This window comes from Rhinopithecus roxellana, chromosome 2 (assembly GCF_007565055.1).
Source record: "Rhinopithecus roxellana isolate Shanxi Qingling chromosome 2, ASM756505v1, whole genome shotgun sequence".
NCBI classification, from domain to species: domain Eukaryota; kingdom Metazoa; phylum Chordata; class Mammalia; order Primates; family Cercopithecidae; genus Rhinopithecus; species Rhinopithecus roxellana.
The window spans coordinates 50,439,501-50,461,369 of NC_044550.1; the positions used below are offsets into that span (position 1 = coordinate 50,439,501).

Below are 21,869 nucleotides of genomic sequence, written 5' to 3' on the forward strand. Positions count from 1 at the left end.
TACTTGTTTTCCAGGCAGATTTAGCCCAAATTTCACCTCTTCTGTGACTTTCTGATCAGCTCCTGTCATAACTTTCCCAGAAATACATAGGTTGGCTTTTACATTTCTGTATTAATGATATAATGGTTTATGAATATCATTAAAACATTGCTATTTTTTAAGTTTTTCCATATGTAATAGTGCTGATATAATTATATGCTTAGTAAATTTTCATTTTCTTGGTAGGTTTTAAAGAAGAACCTCTTTATATGTGACTTTCCCCCCACTTAATGACTTTCCCTTTGGTTTTATAGAGGCTGCAAGTCGCGCCATAGTTCAGTTCCTGGAGATCAATCAGAGTGAAGAAGCCAGTAGAGGCTGGATGCTTCTGACGACAATTAATTTGTTAGCTTCCTCTGGTCAGGTAAAGTTCTTAGTTTTCATGTTTGATAACTCAGCATCTTTATTTTATAGCCTCTCTTGTGATTTTGTTATTAAATATATCATTATATCCAGATGAGATACTATGATAATCATTTGTATTCTTCTAACTCTCTTAAAACATTATTTCATGCTTCTCATAACATCTCTGCCAGGAGTTTGATGTTCTATGCATTTTACTCATAAGGAAACGCATGGCTTAGAGCAGTGATTTCCATCTCGATATGTTGTAACACACATAGGAACATAACCATTTGTGGCTGGGCTCAGTGGCTCACACCTGTAATTGCAGCACTTTGAGAGGCCAAGGTGGGAAGATTGCTTGAGCCCAGAAGTTTGAGACCAGTCTGGGCAACATAGAGTGACCCCCATCTCTTAAAAAACAAAAAAAAAATTAACTGAGCATGATGACCTGTACCTGAAGTCCCAGCTGTTCAGAGGCTGAGGCAAGAGGATTGCTTGAGCCCTGGAGGTTGAGGCTGCAATGAGCCATAATCACAGCACTGTACTCCAGCCTGGGTGACAGAATGAGACCCTGTCTCTAAAAAAAATTTTTGTAATGATACCATTTGTAGAGCATTCTGGGCAAACAGATGGACTATTTCTGACTGGTGGCAAGTAGCTCAGGAACTCTGGGTCTATCAGGCCCAGCCCAACACTTTTGTCACCCGTGTTAGGGAAGCTCTGGCTCAGGAAAATTAAAAAAAAAATCACTGTTTATGTAAAGTCGCTCAGCTAATAAAGAACAAATTACATCGAAAATAGTTTTAAATTTGTATGGGAAATAAGGAAACATTGATGTTTTTAGGATAATATATATTTTCTTCTCATTTGATTTATTCTGGAAATTACTTTTATTTCCTCTAAATCAGCTGTAAGTATCTGTCATGAAATATGTTGCATGTGCTCATTAATGAGCTATTTGGATACCTGATTTTTTGGCCTTTGATGTTTTGGGAATGAAAGAGGTTTATTCAGCCTTCTAAAATCCGGAGTATAATTACCTCCTAAAGTCAGTACCAATCTTGGAAATGTCTGTTGTCTAAGTTAGAGTGGACTTTCAAACACCTCCCATCATTTAATAATGGACCTAGGTAACTGTAACATCATTGTACCAAGTGGCCACAGCAGATACAGTGCATACGTCTTAGTAACCATATCCTGAAACCTGTCAGTAACCCAAAGTAATTATCTCTTAGAATTTTCTCCTTGGAATGATCTATTTTCTTTTTATTTGTTTGCTGTGTTTTTTCTTTTTCTTTTTTTTTCTTTCTTTTTTTTGAGGCGGAGTCTTGCTCTGTCACCCAGGCTGGAGTAGAGTGCAATGGCGTGACCTCGGCTCACTGCAGCCTCCGCCTCCCAGATTCAAGCGATTCTCTTGCCTCAGCCTCCTGAGTAGCTGAGAATACAGGCGGGTGCCACCACACCCAGCTAATTTTTGTATTTTTAGTAGAGATGGGATTTCACCGTGTTGGCCAGGCTGGTCTCGAACTTCTGACCTCAGGTGATCCACCTGTCTTGGCCTCCCAAAGGGCTGGGATTACATGCGTGAGCCACCGTGCCTGGCCTTCTTTTTTTTTTTTTTTTTTTTTAAATCTCAGGGAATTAGTGTAACCAACCTGTCCTGGTGTTGCTGAGATTTTCCAGGTTTTAGGATAGAAAGGTCTGCATCTCAGGATACTACACAGTCTCAGGCAAATGGAGCACGTTGGTTATTCTAAGTAATCTTCAAATGGTCCCGGAGTAGACCATTGTTTTCATGTATCTGACTCTACTGGATGAATAACAAAATCTCAATTCTGTTTGCTGTTGATGGTAGCTATAAATGTCTGTGTGTTACTATACCAAAATTTGGTTTAGAATAGCACATCTTTATTTGCTATTAAAACTTTATATAATTTAAATATTTACTATTGATATTTAATATAAGTAATATTAACTTTTAATACAATGTTCTACATTTATTCGTATTTTCTATGAAAACTTAATCACTTAAAAATTACAAGTTTAGATGCCAAGTTATACTTTAAATCTATCTACAATAAGATGAAAATAAAATGTCATACATTTGCTCCTGGTAGCAGCGATATACAGAGATGACCAAAACATGGTCCTGACTCAATGCGTAGATGACAGAGATGAAGCAGGAAAAGATAATACCATCATATTTAATAATGGGGCATATATAGTGCTATTGAAAATAGAAATGTGAGAGTTAAACATTTTGAAGGTGAAGGTAGAAGGAAAGATGAGTTCAGTAAACTTTGAGACATAGCAGATGTTTAAACTGAACATTAAATGTATGGTAACATAAGTGTTAAGAAATAGTAAATCGTAGGTGAATAGAACAAAAAGTTTAGAGTATTTGAGACAAGAAATGGCAGATTGGGTATGTAGAAAGGAGCCACATCTTCCAGGGATAGTCTTGAAGCTCTCTCTTCTTCATCACCCTGCTACTGCATTAGTTCTGGCCCCATCTCTTCTGTGGTTTGGGGAGTTAGTTTCCTAATTACCCTTTTCTTCTGGCTCTCTATATTTAATTTATGATCTGTATTACCACCAGTTAATTTTCTAAAATCTAGTTCTTTTACTTTTTGTTTGTAACACTTCACTGGGTCATCACTGCCAACAAAATAAAACGTGAGACTATTTTCATAGGTCATTGAGCATACACACTTTGTAGGCCACTTAGCCAGCTGTCTGACCTAAAGCAGGGTATGTAAGTGATGAACCTCAGTTGCTTCAGTTGTGAAATAAGCATCATTTTACAAATGAAGTGTCTCATGGGGTTGACTTAAGTAGTAGGTAAGATGATGTATGTAAAGTGCTTATTAGCCTTATGCCTCTTACATAGTAAACAGTAATTCAAGGTTAGCCATTATTATTGTGGCTCTTTAGGAGTCAGCATTTTTGGAATCTGTGGTTCTTCAAAAATACTGTACCATATGGCCTAACCACCTCCTATGTATCTTCCAGGTGATCTTTCCCTTTTTTTTTTTAATTCCTTATACTTTTTAATGCCTTTCCTGGCAGTATTGGTTAATCCCTTTTATATTAGCCTGTATGTACTACCATTGTTAGACTGAAATCTTAAGAGATTAAATCATAATTATTTAGGACTCTAATAATTCCAGTCAACTGTGGTCTTCTGAAGGACAGAGATGCTTCATCTTTGCGTGCCCAGCTCCCAGCACACAGCCTGACATTCCCTGCACACTCAATAAATGTTTTATGAGAAAGTAAATAAACTAATCAACAGATTATGCCAGTCTGTTGATCTCTAGTGTGGTTAAACTTTTTGTTCCAAACTGCACCGTGGAAAATTTTGATAAATATATCATACTTAACAATGTTGAAATATGTTCTATAAGAAGGTCTAGAGGAGTTTCTCCTCTGGATATCTTTGAAACTAATACGGAGATGTATTGGTGTCAGTGATGGCTTTATCACTCAAGTGTCTTTCCAGCCTCAAAAATCTACAATAAGAATAAAGATAAAAATAATAGAAGAGCAACAATGAATATACAATTTAGTGCTTAATGTATCTTTGTGTTTATTATCTTACATAACTCTCATGTTAACCCTGAGAAGGATGCCTCATTCTGTCTATTTTTATAAGAAAGGAAAGTGAATCTCAGGAGACTTAAGTAGTTTGCTGAAGTTCATAGTTATTAAGTGTCTGTTTTTCTGAATTGTAAAGCTTATGCTTCCTGAAACATGCTGCTTTTTAATAAATAAATATTACCTTTAATTGCTAATTTACTATGTAACAAACTCAATCTCACTATTTGATTAAAGCAAAATTGTTCAAATGCAAAGTTGTATATTTCTTCACTTGGAGTCATTTTTAAATTCTTATATGCATTTAAAAAGTTACCTTGATATGTAATTTTCGGGTTAACATTTATGAATTATTTGGCTGTACCAGTTATAGTTGTGTCTGTCTATCTATTCACTTATTTATTGGTTTGTTTTCCAGAAAACTGTGGACTGCATGACAACAATGTCAGTGCCTTCCACCCTGGTTAAATGTTTATATCTGTTTTTTGACCTTCCACATGTGCCTGAGGCAGTTGGAGGTGCACAGAATGAGCTACCTCTAGCAGAACGTCGAGGACTACTCCAGAAAGTTTTTGTACAGGTATGAAAGGTGCTATTAGCCTGGATGTCCACCCTATTTAAAGGGAAGTGGGTGTACTTCCTAAATAGATGTTCTACATATTCCATTTATTAACTCATATTTCATTTTATTTATGATATTATGACTTTATCTCATATAATTGTCACATTTTTTGAATCTGCAGAAATAATATTGAAACATTCTTTTCAGGAATATTTGAGTGAGGCATTAGCAAGTTTATTTCTCTGAACAGATCCAGCCATTGAGATTACATTTGATTTATCGGCATGTCTCGAAAATGAACTAAGCAAGGAAAACTCTTGAAAATGATATAAAGATTTGGATAATATTTCTTATAATGTCTGGAAATTCTGCCTAGTTGCTGTTTGTATACAGGAAGTTCCTAGCCTATAAATATTTCACTTGTAAAGACAGTGTACTTTGGTGGTGGCTGCTTCCTCCTCTGCCCTACCTGTAAAGCTCTTCTTTCCCAGTATTGGCACTGTTCTTTTAATAGCATTGTGCGTTAACAAACATGTGATAGATCTTTATTAGCTAGCCCAGGAATATAGTCATCATGTATGATATCCTTTCTTGGGAGAAAATTGTCAAAACAAGCAACCTACAAACATAGAGAATATTATCTGTCCATTGGTCTAATATAGTGTTAAAAAAACAACATTTGATGCAAAAAGACAAATACTGCATGATTCCACTCATATGATGTATCTAAAGTAGTCATACAGGTAGAACAGAAAGTAAAATACTGGTGGCTAGGTACTAAGGGAAAGAAGAAAAGGGAATTATTTTTCGATAGGAATAGAGTTTCAGTTTTGCAAGATGAAGAAGTTCTGTTGCACAACAGTGTACATATAGTTAATACTACTGTACCAGTACCACACACTTAAAACAGTTAAGATGGTAAATTTTACATGTTTTTAACCCAATCAACAGTTAAAAACAGCAACATGTTTAGATCTAGTTCTCTAAAGCTAAGTCATCTAAGATGCAGATTTCGCACCTGTAAAATGAAAATGATATCTACCTAAAAGGTTTTTTGCGGCTTAAATGACATAATATGTAAAGGTACAGTTTTCAGCTTAGCACATAGTAGATAGGAAGGAGAAGTAACTGTGATTACTGCCGCTGCCACCATCATCACCATTGAGAGTAGGAAGGGAATAAAGAGAACAGTGGATTGGGGTAGAAAATACAGAGCTGTGTAGAATAATGGTTGCAGGTTTACCTCATGTCACTAGGCTCTTTACTGTAAGGATGACTCTGTTTTGTAGAGCTGCTAGTGATGAAAGGACAGAGGAGAGTGAGACCAAGACAGTTTTAGAAAGTGAAAGAATAGGATTATCAAGTAAAATACTAAATCAGTGTATTTATTGAACACTTGATCTGTTAGATACTTTTGTGCTTGTGGTTAACATTTCTCATCTCACATCTCAATTTGCAAGATAACCCCACGACTTCAAAGCTTTTGTTTTTCCCCAAATGATTACATAAGCAAATGGCAGAGATAGGATTAGAACTCAGATCTATCTGACTCCTGAATTAGATTAGCTGAGAAAAGCAATGGGAATAAATGAAGGAGTAAATCCCATAGGAATTATAGCTGCTTGAAGATATTGCCGATGAATGTAGTGGGTTGATCTTTGCTGATTAGAATAGCGGCCTCATTTCAGTAAACCCCTTTTAAAGAACTAATGCCTTAAGTAATAAATGGAATCTCCATTTTATGCTTTTAATACCTAAGTAAGCATAGCAAAGTTTTTTTAAAAAATTATTTCTACTTGAAAACCAGGTGCCGACTTTCAGTCATGTGGGAGTCACTTTAGCATACTGAAGTCACTGAATATTAAGGCCAAAAGGGACTCAAAAGATAATTTAAATCAAACTCCTCATTTACAGTTGTGGAAACTAATATTCCGGTTTATGATCCACAGAAGATGAGCGACAGTAATAAAAACCTAGCTCTACCAACTCATAGTTCACTGCTCCTTTTAGTGTATCACTTCCTTTGTTGTAGTTCCTCATCACAGGCTAATGTTTCATCATTGTGTCTAGGAAACCAATTGAGACAAGCTTATTAAATGTTTTAAATAGATGAAATCCCTACGTTTGTATTATGTGACAGATGGTTTCCTGGGACTTTAGCATTTGGTAATGCTTCATGCAGGCATTCAGTTTTTTTGTTGTTGTTGATGTGGCCAATTATTGGTCCTCCATACTTGATTGGACTTTTGTAACAGAGTTCTTACAAATGTAAGTGGTTAGTGTAGAGGCAGAAGAGGAATGAGACAATTTTTTTGGAGACAATCTCACTCTGTTTCCCAGGCTGGAGTGAGGTGGTACAATCTTGGCTCACTGCAACCTCCGCCTCTTTGATTCAAGTGATTTTCGTGCCTCAACCACCCAAGTAGCTGGGATTACAAGCTCTGCCACCAAGCCTGACTAGTTTTTTGTTGTTGTTGTTTTTAGTAGAGATGAGGTTGCACCATGTTGGCCGGGTTGGTCTCGAACTCCTGGGCTCAAGTGATCCTCCCGCTTCAGCCTCCCAAAGTGCTGGGATTATAGGCATGAGCCACCATGCCCAGCTAGGAATGATAAATTGACTTTACAGTTTTCTGTTCTGTAAAATGAAAGGATCGTACTAGATTATTTATAAGAATACTGCCTATAAAGATGAACCAATTATCTTAGAAGTCAACAAATTGAAGACATCCTTGCATCCAGCTTGAGAACAGTGATTTGATTTGTAAAAAAGTATTTTATTATTTGTGGGTTTGTTTTCTATGTACCTAATTGGAAAACTGGCATTTGTCTCGCTGATCATATAAGGCAGTGTCAGAACCAACAACAACTATAATCAGTAATACACCCCTCTGAGAATATACATTTTTGTTGCATTTAACTGTCTGTATTCACATATGATAAAAGATGATGACATATTACACATATTAATGGACATTTGGTATCCAGCAGTTTCTCCAGGCATTTGGTGGGAAGGGTACCATATTTACTGGTTTTATAAATATTTTATTGGTTTTATGAATTCTTAAACCTTTTTCCCTTTCTGATACTTGGCAGCTATGAATTAAAAAGCTTTTATATGTAAGCAAGTTTTTGCCTTTGAAGAAAATAGAGAAAGGAAGGCCTAGTTTTCTCAGATAAAATGTGATATTTCAAATACTTCTATTGAGCTTTTCTTTTCTTCTTTTTTGAGGCAAGGTTTCACTCTGTCATCTAGACTGAAGTGCAGTGGCACGATCATAGCTCACTGCAGCCTCGACCTCCTGGGCTCAGGTGATCCTCTCACTTCAGCCTCCTGAGTAACTTGCCACCATGCCTAGCTAATTTTTTGTAGAGATGGAGTTTTACCATGTTGCCCAGACTGGTCTCAAACTCCTGGACTCAAGCAATCTGCCCACCTTGGGCCTCCCAAAGTTCTAGGATTACAGGCGTGAGCCACCACACCTGGCTGCGATTTTCCACTGATGCTGAATTATCAAAATTTCATGAAGTGCTCTTTTTCAAGATAATAAAATGATGTCATAAATTATAGTAATTTCATTCATATTGTATATTTCAAAAAATATTTAGATGAGAAAATTTAGCAAAGAGAAAAGTTAACTTTTCCTAACCTGAACTAGTATTAGAAGGAAGAGCCCACTGAGGGCAGAAACCATTGCTGAATTCCCAGGTTTCAGGCTCTTAATGCTGTGTGCCCTTGTGTAGTGTGTATTCTGCAAATCACAGTTAAAGAACATGTTCTCATTCCAGTACTTAAGAAGTCTTGAGTCTTCTTTGAAAGCCAGACTTCAGGTTTTTGGCAACTAGATTTAAAATACTTTGAAATGAAGATTATTTATATTATTCTAATATCCCCTGTTACTTGTGTAGAAAATTGAAACAGTTTCAAAATATCTTTGCTTTTAAAGATCTATTTTTACTTCCTTTTTTTTTGCTAAAACTGTCCCTTTTAGAGAAGAAAATTACATTTTGCCTGTGGCAAACTAAAAATTAAAGAACTAAGTTAGAAAAATAAAATGTTGACTTGGAAAGGCAATACTGTTTTATCTTGTTTCAAGCCAAGGTATGCAAAAATATTAGGGTGAAGAGAGGATAGTAAATTTTTTTTTCAAAATAAGCTGATGTAAGTAAGACTAGTTTACTGTCATAACATAATCAGCCATTTATGTACTTACATACAGTCTTATGGTTTTTCAACTTTCATTATTAATTTTAATTGACAGCGCACATATTTATAGGTCATAGTGTAATAATTTTTATGTATACAATGTGTAATGATCAAATCAAGGGTAACTAGTGTATATATATCCATCACCTCAAACATTTATTACTTCTTTGCATTGGGAACATTCAAAATTCATTCTAATAGCTATTTAAAAATATACAATAAATTGTTTTTTTAATAATATTCACCCTATAGTGCTATAGAACACTAGAACTTACTCCTAACTGTACTTCAGTATCCCTTAACTAGCCTTTAGTTTGCCCCACTCGCTTTCCCTTATCCACCCTTTGTAACCAAAATTCTACTCTTTACTTTTATGAGATCAACTTTTTAAGGTACTACACGTGAATGAAAGCATTCAATATTCATCTTTCTGTGCCTGGATTATTTTCCTTAACATAATGTCCTCCAAGCTTATCCATATTGCCTTGAATGACAAAATTTCATTCTTTTTTATGGCTGAATAGTTTTAGATTGTATATATATTCCATGTTTTCTTTATCCATTCATCTGTTGGACACTTAGGTTGATTCTAAATTTTGGCTATTGGGAATAGTGCTGCAGTAAACGTGGATGTGCAGCTGTCTCTTTGACATACCGATTTCATTTCCTTTGGATATATACCCCCAGTAGTAGGATTGCTAGATCATATGGTAGTTCTATTTTTACTTTTCTGAGGATCTTCCATACTGTTTTTCATAATGGCTGTACTAATTTATATTCTCACTAACAGTATATAGGAGTTCCCCTTTCTCTACATCCTTACCAGCATCTGTTCATTTTTATCTTTGATAATAGCCATTCTAACTGGCTTGAGGTGATACCTTATTGTGGTTTTAATTTTCATTTCCCTGATGATTAGTGATGTTGAGCATTTTTTCGTATATCTGTTGGCCATTTCTATGTCTTCTTTTGAGAGAAGTCCATTCAGCTCATTTGCCCATTTTTAAATCAGATTATTTGATTTTTGCTTATACACTCTTGTTTTGTTTTGTTGTATTTTTTAGATCTTAGTGAAACTGTGCAGTTTTGTTTCCCCTGCGGAGGAGCTGGCTCAGAAAGATGATCTCCAGCTTCTATTCAGTGCAATAACCTCTTGGTGCCCTCCCTATAACCTGCCTTGGAGAAAGAGTGCTGGAGAAGTCCTCATGACCATATCTCGTCATGGTCTTAGTGTCAATGTAGTGAAGTATATTCATGGTGAATATCTCTTTATATATTTCAGTGTTCTAAATTTCTTCCACATTTCTTCATTTAATAATAGATGTATTTCAGTATTCTATACCTTGTCCTTTAAAATAAAGCATGGCCGGGCACGGTGGCTCAAGCCTGTAATCCCAGCACTTTGGGAGGCCAAGACGGGCGGATCACAAGGTCAGGAGATCGAGACCATCCTGGCGAACACAGTGAAACCCCGTCTCTACTAAAAATACAAAAAACTAGCCGGGCGAGGTGGTGGGCGCCTGTAGTCCCAGCTACTTGGGAGGCTGAGGCAGGAGAATGGCGGGAACCCGGGAGGCGGAGCTTGCAGTGAGCTGAGATCCAGCCACTGCACTCCAGCCTGGGTGACAGAGCGAGACTCCGCCTCAAATAAATAAATAAATAAATAAATAAATAAAGCATAAATTTGCCAAGAGAAAAGAAAATTTTTTTCATCTATGGGGGCATTTCAAATGTAAAACATTCTCCTCGTAAGTTCTGAACAACAGATTTTTTTTGTTTTTTTTGTTTTTTTTGTTTTTTGAGATGGAGTCTCTCTCTATTGCCCATTCTGGAATGCAGTAGTGCAATCTCGGCTCACTGCAGCCTCTACCTCCTGGGTTCAAGCAGTTCTCTGCCCTAGCCTCCTGAGTAGCTGGGATTACAGGTGCACACCACCATGCCTGGCTGATTTTTGTATTTTTAGTAGAGACAGGGTTTCACCATCTTGGCCAGGCTGGTCTTGAACTCCTGACCTCATGATCTACCCTCCTCGGCTTCCCAAAGTGTTGGGATTACAGGTGTCAGCCGCTACACCTGGCCAACAATGGATATTTCTAAAAGTTAAAAAAAATTTCATTGTTGTGTAAATTCAATCATAATGTAATGAAAGTTCTGTGTCACAGCCTATTCTTCTCTCTTTTACTGAATAAAAAAGAAGTTTTTTTGATATCCTGTAACCAGTCTTTCTGAAGATATTGCATAAGTTGCTAGGTAATAATCTGTCTTATGCAACATAGATGGAATTAGGTGGATTCTTTATCAGCAATAAGAAGACACTGTCGGTTTAAAGTATATATAATATTCAACTATCTTTTAAAATGTCTGTATAGGAGACAGTTGCCTTACCATCTCAAGCAATCTGCTTATTTGATATATACACAGATGCTCCTTGATTTACGATGGGGTTATGTCCCAATAAACCCATCATAATTTGAAAATAGTGTAAGTCAAAAACGCATTTAATATACTTAACCTACTGAACATCGTAACAGCCTAGCCTACCCTGAAAGTAACTAGAACACTTACGTTAGCCTATAGTTGAGTAAGATCATCTAACACAAAATCAACTTTATAATAAAGTATTAAATATCTCATGTAATTTACTGAATACTATTCTGAAAGTGGAAAACAATGCTTATATGGGTACATAAAATACAGTTTCTACTGAATACATGTTGCTTTCACACCATCATAAAGTAGAAAAATCTTAACTCAAATCATCAAGTTGAGAACTACCTGATATTATTGTCCTGAAACTCTTTCAAAATAATACACCAATTCGTTCACTTACATTTACTAAATGATATATGTGAAAGCTAGTACCTAATATATGAGTCAGTTATTAAATGCGTATTTCTTCCCATTCCTCTGTTAAATCTTAGCTTTTGTTATGTAACAGTAAGTTTCTTTATACAAATACATATTAGCAAAGATAAGAAAGTGAAAGTCTTCCTTGAAATGCTACAAATCCTGAGTCAGGCATAAGATATAACTGTGTTTTAAACTAGTAATATACAAATAAAATTTTAAAACTTTTATTTCCTAAAGTATTTCTGTATCTCATTTGTCTATAGTCTCTCTAATTTATTTTTTTGTGTTATTTTATTTTATTTTTTTGAGACAGTCTTGCCCTGTCACGCAGGCTGGAGTGCAGTGCAGTGGCATGATCTCGGCTCACTGCAATCTCTGCCTCCCAGGTTCAAGTGATTCTCCTACCTCAGCCTCCCGAGTAGCTGGGACTACAGGCACGTGCAACTACACCCAGCTAATTTTTGTATTTTTAGTAGAGACGAGGTTTCACCATGTTAGCCAGGCTGTGTATTCTCCCTAACTTAAAGTTTTAACTAATTACTAGATTTTTCTTCTTAAACTTAGAAGATAGTTCTTGCTTTTTTCATCTTGTTACTATATCAATATAAAATATCAAAAATATGATTTGGCAGTGGCCATTTGTTTAATAAAACATCAAAATATGTGAAAAAATTACATGTGCATATATGTCAAGTATTTTTCAACATGTTTCTGTATTATCCTTTGTTTACTACCTAGAGGCAGTGCTTTCCCAATGCATATGACTCTTACATTGACTTTTAGAATGTGTTACATTTATCTCATGGTATTTTACAGATATTTTAAAATTTAATGTTTCATTAAATAACAGTTAACAATTAAAAAATTTTTAAGCAATTGTCAGGAATAATGCATATTTATTTAATTATCTATTCTTACAGAGAAAGAGTGTTTATCTACATGTGTTCAGAATATGCAGCAATCAGATGACCTGTCTCCCCTAGAAATTGTTGAAATGTTTGCTGGGCTTTCTTGCTTCCTCAAAGATTCCAGTGATGTTTCCCAAACACTTCTGGATGATTTTCGGATATGGCAAGGATATAATTTTCTTTGTGATCTCTTGCTTAGGTAAGACTGCACAATTGAAGAATATGCTTTAAATGTCTACTGAGTCTTTTTTTTTTTTTTTTTTTTTTGAGACGGAGTCTCGCTCTGTCGCCCGGGCTGGAGTGCAGTGGCCGGATCTCAGCTCACTGCAAGCTCCGCCTCCCGGGTTTACGCCATTCTCCTGCCTCAGCCTCCCGAGTAGCTGGGACTACAGGCGCCCGCCACCTCGCCCGGCTAGATTTTTGTATTTTTTTAGTAGAGACGGGGTTTCACCGTGTTAGCCAGGATGGTCTCGATCTCCTGACCTCGTGATCCGCCCGTCTCGGCCTCCCAAAGTGCTGGGATTACAGGCTTGAGCCACCGCGCCCGGCCTGGTGAGTCTTTTTTATCAAAGAAAACAATGTGATTTGGTGTTATAGGAAAAGCAGGTTAATGAAACACTTATTTAGTGTATACCTGGCTTTACTCCCTGCTTTTCCTGGTGCAATCACAGCTCACTGTAGCTTCGTATTCCTGGGCTCAAATGGTACTCCCACTTCATCCTCCCAAGTAGCTAGGACTACAGGCATGTACCACCACACCCAGCTAATTTTTAAACATTTTTTATAGAGGCAGGATCTTGCTATGTTGCCCAGGCTGATCTCAAACTCTTGGCCTCAGCCATCCTTCAGCCTCCCAAAGTTTTGAGATAACAGTCATGAGCCACCACACCTGGCCTACTCCCTTCTTTTTATTCCTGGTCTGCCATCAGAGTGGAAACCTGAATTTAGAGTTAAATTGCCAAATGCAGGCCACAAACATGGTGAATTCAGAGGTTAGATATGAAGCATAAATCTGCTCTTTAGTAGCTGAAGGAGAAGAATTTAGATGAATTGTTATCTTCTTAAAGTATAAACTCTTCTTAATTATATTTTTGGTTCTTTATTTTATAGTACTTCTAGTCTTTTTATTAATGTACTTAATAACAAGAATAATTATGTAGATGAAATGAAACCTTATGATTGTGTATATGAAAAAAATTAATAATTTCAAAATGTGTTACCCCCTTTTCCATTACAAATGATTCATGCACATACTTAGAAAGTGGCTGGTTACAGATTTTCTTAAGAAGAAGATACTCATCATTTTTCAGCAGCTATTCCTGGGCCATTAATTATTTTTAAATCATTTGATCTATTGTAAGACACCACTGTTTTGCTCCTTCCCTTCCTCCCTCCCTCCCTCCCTCTAGGGTCTCATTATGTTCCGAGGTTGGAGTGCAGTGGCATAATCATAGCTCACTATAATTTTGAACACAAGAGATCCTCCTATCTCAATTTCCTAAGTAGCTACACCCAGCTATATTTTGTTTTATTTATTTTATTTTTTTGTAGAGCCTATGTTGCCCAGGCTGGTGCCAAACTCCTAGCCTCAAGCAGTCCTCCTGCCTTAGCCTCCCAAAGCACCAAGATTATAGGTGTGAGCCATCATGCCTGGCCAGAACTTGTTATTTGTAACATCAATTTAACCTAGTTGCTACTAGTTGATAGTAGATAACCCCTAAGAATATCATTTTGCATATATATGCAAATTTATAAATACATATGGAAGTTGATTAAATAACCACTTCACATTGCTAGAGGGGTATTAATTGATTCATCCTTTGAAAGTGTAGGTTGGCAAGATATTAAGAGCCTTAAAAATGTTGGTAATCTGATACAATAATTTTGTTTGTTTATTGATCCTAAAGATACAATCCAAAATGTAGACAAGATTTTATTTATTAGTGCTTTTGTATTCTGCCGGCTGTTGGACCTCTCCCTCCCCAAATGTGTGGTTGGCTCTGTATGGCCCCTGAAAGCTTACCTGTGAAAGCTTACACTAACATGTGGAAGTACACATATAGTACTAGTAAAGGAAAAAAATAGGTTACAACATTCTGTATATAGTATGAGAATAAATATTGTAAAAACTAAACTTTTCATGTTAAAAAGATAAGCTTAAGAAATATATAAGAATGTTAATTGTGTTTGTGAAGCTAATCATACTTTTTCTTCTTTCCTACTTTTTGACATTCTCCAAGTTTATTTTAATGAGAATAATTCTTTTAAGGGGAAATACCCAATAAATCTATTTTTTTTAAAAAAGATATTTGTTGCAACCCATTTTGTGTTCTCAGTAAAGCCATGGTTAAAAGATAATTCCCTAATGACCCCAGTGTTCTTTCAGTACTTCTCAGAGTACTTTATACATTTATTTACTGCATATAAAATTGAAAAATACTTTCTGTGTTAAATCTGACAACACAACCAAAGAGAAAAAATACTTTCTAAATCATACTTTTCTAGATTGGAGCAAGCAAAAGAGGCAGAATCCAAAGATGCCTTGAAAGATCTGGTTAATCTGATAACTTCCCTGACAACATATGGTGTCAATGAACTAAAACCAGCTGGCATTACCACAGGGGCACCATTTTTATTGCCTGGATTTGCAGTACCTCAGCCTGCAGGCAAAGGTAAGTCTTGTTTTTTCCCTTCTGTGCTACTGAGAAAAATAGAGAAAGAATTAATTTGTCTTATTTTGGTATATTACTTTTTGTTTATGTTATATATATAAAAGTAATATGTTGTTTCCCGTAAAGCTTTTTTTTTAATGGTTTAAGTCTGTTTAAGTATTTCTTAAGTAATAATCTTTAATCTAGCAGATCAAATACCTGAAAATAGTATTGTAAAAATATCGTAAAATCAAACAGGAGATTTATATTACAGTTTTTTTTTTAACATTCAAACAATTTAATCAAAACATGCTTCTTTTGAATGCTGGCACTTCATGCATTTCTACTTTACGTGAATAAAACTCAATTTTCAGTCTAATCTCTGTACCTATTAAGATATACAATCATCCCTCAGTAGCTGCGGGGGATTGGTTCCAGGACCCGTCGCAGATACCAAAATCCATAGACACTCAAGTCCCTGATATAAAATGGTATAGTATTTGCATATAACCTACATGTGTCTTCCCATATACTTCAAATAAATAATCTCCAGATTACTTACAATACCAAATACAATGTAAATGCTATGTTCTTATTTTACTATGTTGTTTAGGAAATAATGACAAGGAAAAAGGTCTGTACGTGTTCAGTACTGATGCAACCACACCTTTCTTTTCTTTAATATTTTTCATCTGTGATTGATTGAATCCACACATGCAGAACCCATGGATACAGCGGCTGACTACGGACAGCATGAAGTATAACTGCTTATATTTTATTTAAAACTAAGCAAAATCTAAGTACAGAGGTTACATTATTTCATTCAGGTCAGAGGATAAATTTTTATAGTCTAGATTTCCAAACATTTGGATCTTAATAATATTTAATTACATAATTATGCTAGCTGGTTTTATTATGTATTTTATTTTTCAAAAAATGCACAGTAATCATTTCAAAGTAACCTGAGCCTGGAGGCCTCTAATAGTTTTTAGTCACATGACTGTCACTTACTGAGTATTCAGTAGGATCTTGATATTTCCATATAAAATTTAACCAGCCAAAAAATACCAACATGTCTGGTTATTTAAATTTATAATACATATCTATATATGTTATGATGTAGAAATCAACAGTCTTTAAATAAATGAAAAGAGATGGCATCATCAAACAGTGTGATATGATGTACCCTCAGTACATAAGTTGTTTAGAACCTTTTAAATGAGTCTCTGCAATAAGTAGGGAGAAATCTACATTTTCCTAAGTGATTTAAGGTTTCATTTTATTTACTATTAAGAAAAAAATAGTGTGGCAATTCACACCTGTAATCCCAGCTGCACAGGAGGATCTTTTGAGCCCGGGAGTTCAAAGCTGCAGTGAGCGATCATTACACCACTGCACTCCAGCCTGGGTGACAGAGCAAGACCCTCTTTCTCTTAAAAGCACAAGACCTCTTCAAGGAGAACTACAAACCACTGCTCAGTGAAATAAAAGAGGACATAAACAAATGGAAGAACATTCCAAGCTCATGGCTAGGAAGAATCAATATAGTGAAAATGGCCATACTGCCCAAGGTAATTTATAGATTCAATGCCATCCCCATCAAGCTACCAATGACTTTGTTCACAGAATTGGAAAATACTGCTTTTAAGTTCATATGGAGCCAAAAAGAGCCCGCATCGCCAAGACAATCCTAAGCCAAAAGAACAAAGCTGGAGGCATCACGCTACCTGACTTCAAACTGTACTACAAGGCTACAGTAACCAAAACAGCATAGTACTAGTACCAAAGCAGAGATATAGACTAATGGAACAGAACAGAGCCCTCAGACATAATACCACACATCTACAACCATCTGATCTTTGACAAACCTGACAAAAACAAGAAATGGGGAAAGGATTCCCTATTTAATAAATGGTGCCTGGAAAACTGGCTAGCCATATGTAGAAAGCTGAAACTGGATCCCTTCCTTACACCTTATACAAAAATTAATTCAAGGTAGATTAGAGACTTAAATGTGAGACCTAAAACCATAAAAACCCTAGAAGAAAACCTAGGCAATACCATTCAGGACATAGGCATGGGCAAGGACTTCATGACTAAAACACCAAAAGCAATGGCAACAAAAGCCAAAATTGACAAATGGGATCTAATTAAACTAAAGAGCTTCTGCACAGCAAAAGAAACTATCATCAGAGTGAACAGGCAACCTACAGAATGGGAAAAAATTTTTGCAATCTACTCATCTGACAAAGGGCTAATATCCAGAATCTACAAAGAACTCAACCAAACTTACAAGAAAAAAAAAAACCCATCAAAAAGTGGGTGAAGGATATGAAGAAACACTTCTCAAAAGAAGACATTTATGCAGCCAACAGACAACGTGAAAAAATGCTCATCATCACTCACCATCAGAGACATGCAAATCAAAACCACAATGAGATACCATCTCACACCAGTTAGAATGAAAATCAATAAAAGGTCAGGAAACAACAGGTGCTGGAGAGGATGTGGAGAAATAGGAACACTTTTACACTGTTGGTGGGACTGTAAACTAGTTCAACCATTGTGGAAGACAATGTGGTGATTCCTCACGGATCTAGAACTAGAAATACCATTTGGCCCAGCCATCCCATTACTGGGTATGTACCCAAAGGATTATAAATCATGCTGCTATAAAGACACATGCACACATATGTTTATTGATCAGCACTCTTCACAATAGCAAAGACTTGGAACCAACCCAAATGTCCATCAATGTTAGACTGGATTAAGAAAATGTGGCACATATACACCATGGAATACTATGCAGCCATAAAAAAGGATGAGTTCATGTCCTTTGTAGGGACATGGATGAAGCTGGAAACCATGGTTCTGAGCAAACTGTCACAAGGACAGAAAACCAAACACTGCATGTTCTCACTCATAGGTGGGAATTGAACAGTGAGTACACTTGGACACAAGAAGGGGAACATCACACACCAGGGCCTGTCATGGTTGGCGGGGGGGGGGGGGGGGGGGCGGGTAGGAGGAAGGGATAGCATTAGGAGGTATACCTAATGCAAATGACAACTTAATGGGTGCAGCACACCAACATGGCACATGTATACATATGTAACAAACCTGCACGTTGTGCACATGTACCCTAGAACTTAAAGTATAATAAAATAAATAAATAAATAAATAAATAAACAAAGTAAAAGAAAAAAATAGGGGCTTCTCAGAAAACTTCTAATTTATAGATTCCAGCTTAACCATTCTGCAGGTAACTCTTTCTATGAATTAACATAAAAATATCGCAGCAATGTAATTCCTATTTTATACTTTATTGTTGTTTCATTTGGTTTATCAATGTGATGTTGATATTGGCATAATAGCTAATTACAACAGTATAATTTTGTAATAGTGAAGCAAAATTAATCCTTTGCATATATCATTGCCTGGTTTTTTCTCATTCATAACAGGGATAATAGTCATATAACCTAGCACCTCCCAGGGTTATTGAGAGAATCCAGTGACATAATGTCTATGAAAGTAAGGCTCTCTAGAAAGGATGATGCCCTAAGAGTCAGAATTTTTGTAATCATAAGTGACCTAACTTTTCTAAACATCGGTTTCTTCTTCAGAAAAACTGGCGTAATCTTCTATATAGTGAATGGGTCAAGCTACATCATTTTGAGTGTCCTGTATAACTCAAAATTTTCTGTTTCCCATGGTCTACTTTCAGCGTTATTGCAAGAATCAAAGGAAATAGCTGGGAATAGGTTGTGTTTTATATATTCTAGCAGTATTGAGGTGTAATTTGTATACATTAAATCTATTCATTTGAGTGTTGAATTTGATGAGTAATACACTGTAATCATACAGTATATAGTTTTTGTGTATCTGGATTCTTTAGATAAACTTTAAGTGATTCTATCTAATCACTCCCCTCTTAATCGGGGAGAATGTGTTCCAAGGTCCCCAGTAATACCTGAAACCACAGATAATACCAAACCATATATATTCTGTGTTTTTCTTCCACATCCATACATATGGTAAAGTTGAATTTATAAATTTGTCATAGTAAGAGATTAACAACAATAATAAAATATAAAAATTATAGTAATATACAGTAATAAAAGTTATGTAAATGTGTGCTCTCAAGAGCATGAGCACTCTCTCTCTCTTAAAATATCTATTGTATGTAATATTTTCAGACTGTGATTAACCATGGGTAACTGAAACCACAGAAAATAAAACCATGAAAATGAGGGGAATATTGTAATACTTTGGAGAATCACCCATATTATTGCGTGTATCAGAAGTTTGCTCCTTTTTAATGCTGGGTATTACTTCATTGTTTGGATAGCCCACAATTTGTGTATCTCTTCACCAGTTGATGGACATTTATTTGACTATCAGGAATAAAGCAACAGTGGACATTTATATAAAACAAATCTTTCTGTGGACATACGTTTTCATTTCTTTTAGCCAAATACAGAGCAGTGAAAGTGCTAGACCATATGGTAAATGTATGTTTAACTTTATGAGAAGCTGCCAGAGTATTTTCTGAAGTGGCTGTCTCATTTTTGCATTCATATCAGTAATGTCAGTTCCAGTTACTTGACGTTGTCAGTAACACTTGGTATTGTTAGTCCATTTAATTTTAGACTTCTATTAAGTATGTAATAATGTCTAATTGTTATTTTAATTTTCATTTTTCTAATTGACTAATGAAATTTTACATTTTTTATGTGCTTTGTCACCATCTGTTTCTCTACCTTGGTTCAGATCTCTGTGCCCATTGTTTGATAGGGTTGTTTTATTGGAGTTATAAGAGTTCTTTAGATATTCTTTATAAGTTCTTTATCCCTTAATATGTATTTTGGAAGTGTGTTCTCTTCGTCTTGACTTGCTGGGGTTTTTTTAATGCATCTTTTGAGAAATGCAAGTTTTAAATTTTGATGAAGTCCAGTTTTTCATTTCAAGAATATTTTGTGATTGTTTTTCTCCTATAGAAGAAATCTTTACTCAGATTCACGAAGATCTCTAATATTTTCTTCTATTTTTTTTCTTTATCCAGTGTTTCATATTTTAACTCTTAAGGTCTATAGTATATTTTAAGTTATTATTATAGAGGGTAGAAAGTACTGGTTTCTTTTTTTAATATGGATATCTGAATGTTCCAAGATCTTTGTTGAAAATATCATATATGACTACATATATCTGAGACACTTTCTGAATTTTGTTTGATTGATCCATGTGTCTATCCTTAAGCCAATACCACAGTCTTGATTGCTGTAGCTTTATAATAAGCCTAAAATCAGGACACATAAGTTGTCCAGTTTTGTTCTTTCTTGTCAGAATCATTGGCTATTCTAAGTCTTTTGATTTTCCATACAAATTAATAATCCTGTGAACTGATTTTTTTTGAAAAGCTGCTGAGATGTCAATTATTCTTTTCCAGACATCTTTACTTTTTATATTCTGTAGGTAACCGCAAAACAAACTTAGATAGACTAATAGACACAGGAAACAAAGATAAACTTTTGGTATTTGCCATATATGTTATAAATAAGAAATCAGAAAATTGAAATCATATATAGGCTGGAGATTTTGTAAATTCCCTGTGTTTTTAAGAAATGTCCAAGTCAGGATTTCTGAGCATTCTTGTTTGTTTGTTTGTTTGTTTGTTTGTTTTATAGACAGGATTGCTTTCTGTCACTCAGGCTAAGGTGCAGTGGTGTGATCATAGCTCACTGCAACCTCAAACTCCTGGGCTCAAGCAATCCTCCTGCCTCAGCCTCCCGAGTAGCTAGAACTACAGGCACATGCCACCATCCCCAGCTAATTTTTTTTTTTTAATCTCCTGTAGAAATGGAGGTGGTCTTGCTATGTTAGCCAGGCTAGTCTAGAACTCCTGGCCTCAGGCAATCTTCCCAAAGTGCTGGGACTACTGGCATGAGCCTCCAGCCCTGAGCGTTCTTTCTACTCCATTTAATAATTTTGGTAGTTCTCTGGTTTATTCTCTTTCTAAAATTCAGCTTATTCTGTAAGGCACTTTGTTAATTTTTTGGTCATACTTGGAAATGCCACATACTCCTAATAGCTATTGTTTTGGGGACTACTTTTAGAAGCAAGCTGCTTATTTTCATGTACTTCAAATATAACTTTCTGTCTTAATTTCTTTATAATTATTGTCACTAATTTGCCTCACCAGAGCCATGTATAAAGATTTTTTTTTTTTTTCCATTTGTTATGTTTGAATGGCTGGCCATAAACTGCTTTAACAAATGTCTATATGAGTAAATTGTACTTTTAGCTAGAAAACAAAACAAACTTCCAGCTTAAAATTTATAAAAATCATAGTGTTCTAATTATAAAGAAAAACTGGATTTTAGAAAATTTTTCCCCTCCTATTTTCCTACTTCTTTATTGATGTTCTCAGGCCTGTAACTTCTTAAACCTCAAAGTCTTTTTAAACTGAGAGACAGCTGTCCTTATAGTCAAAATCAATCTCATAGATAATAAAATGCTACACTACCACACATTTCCAAACTCTGAAGCATGGATGTTTATAATACGCTTTTATTCCCTCTAAAACAGTCTAACTTTTCAACATACACTTATTAATGAATTGAAATGTTCATCATAATGCATTAAAATTTTAATCAGTGTTATTTTTAATTAAATGATTTGAACTTGATGAAGAAAAATAAGACCTTTTGTGAAAA

At 35.5% G+C, this 21,869-nt stretch overlaps 1 protein-coding gene across 2 annotated transcripts in view; it reads left to right on the plus strand.

Annotated features, from left to right (window-relative positions):
- WDFY3 (WD repeat and FYVE domain containing 3) overlaps window positions 1–21,869 on the plus strand; it is a 312,187-nt gene that overhangs the window by 143,652 nt on the left and 146,666 nt on the right. For both annotated transcript variants that reach the window (XM_030915939.1, XM_030915944.1), the window contains 5 exons: window positions 294–403; window positions 4,400–4,561; window positions 9,812–10,004; window positions 12,518–12,704; window positions 15,011–15,177. In XM_030915939.1, coding sequence (XP_030771799.1) covers window positions 294–403; window positions 4,400–4,561; window positions 9,812–10,004; window positions 12,518–12,704; window positions 15,011–15,177 — 819 coding nt within the window. The remainder of the gene's footprint in view (window positions 1–293; window positions 404–4,399; window positions 4,562–9,811; window positions 10,005–12,517; window positions 12,705–15,010; window positions 15,178–21,869) is intronic.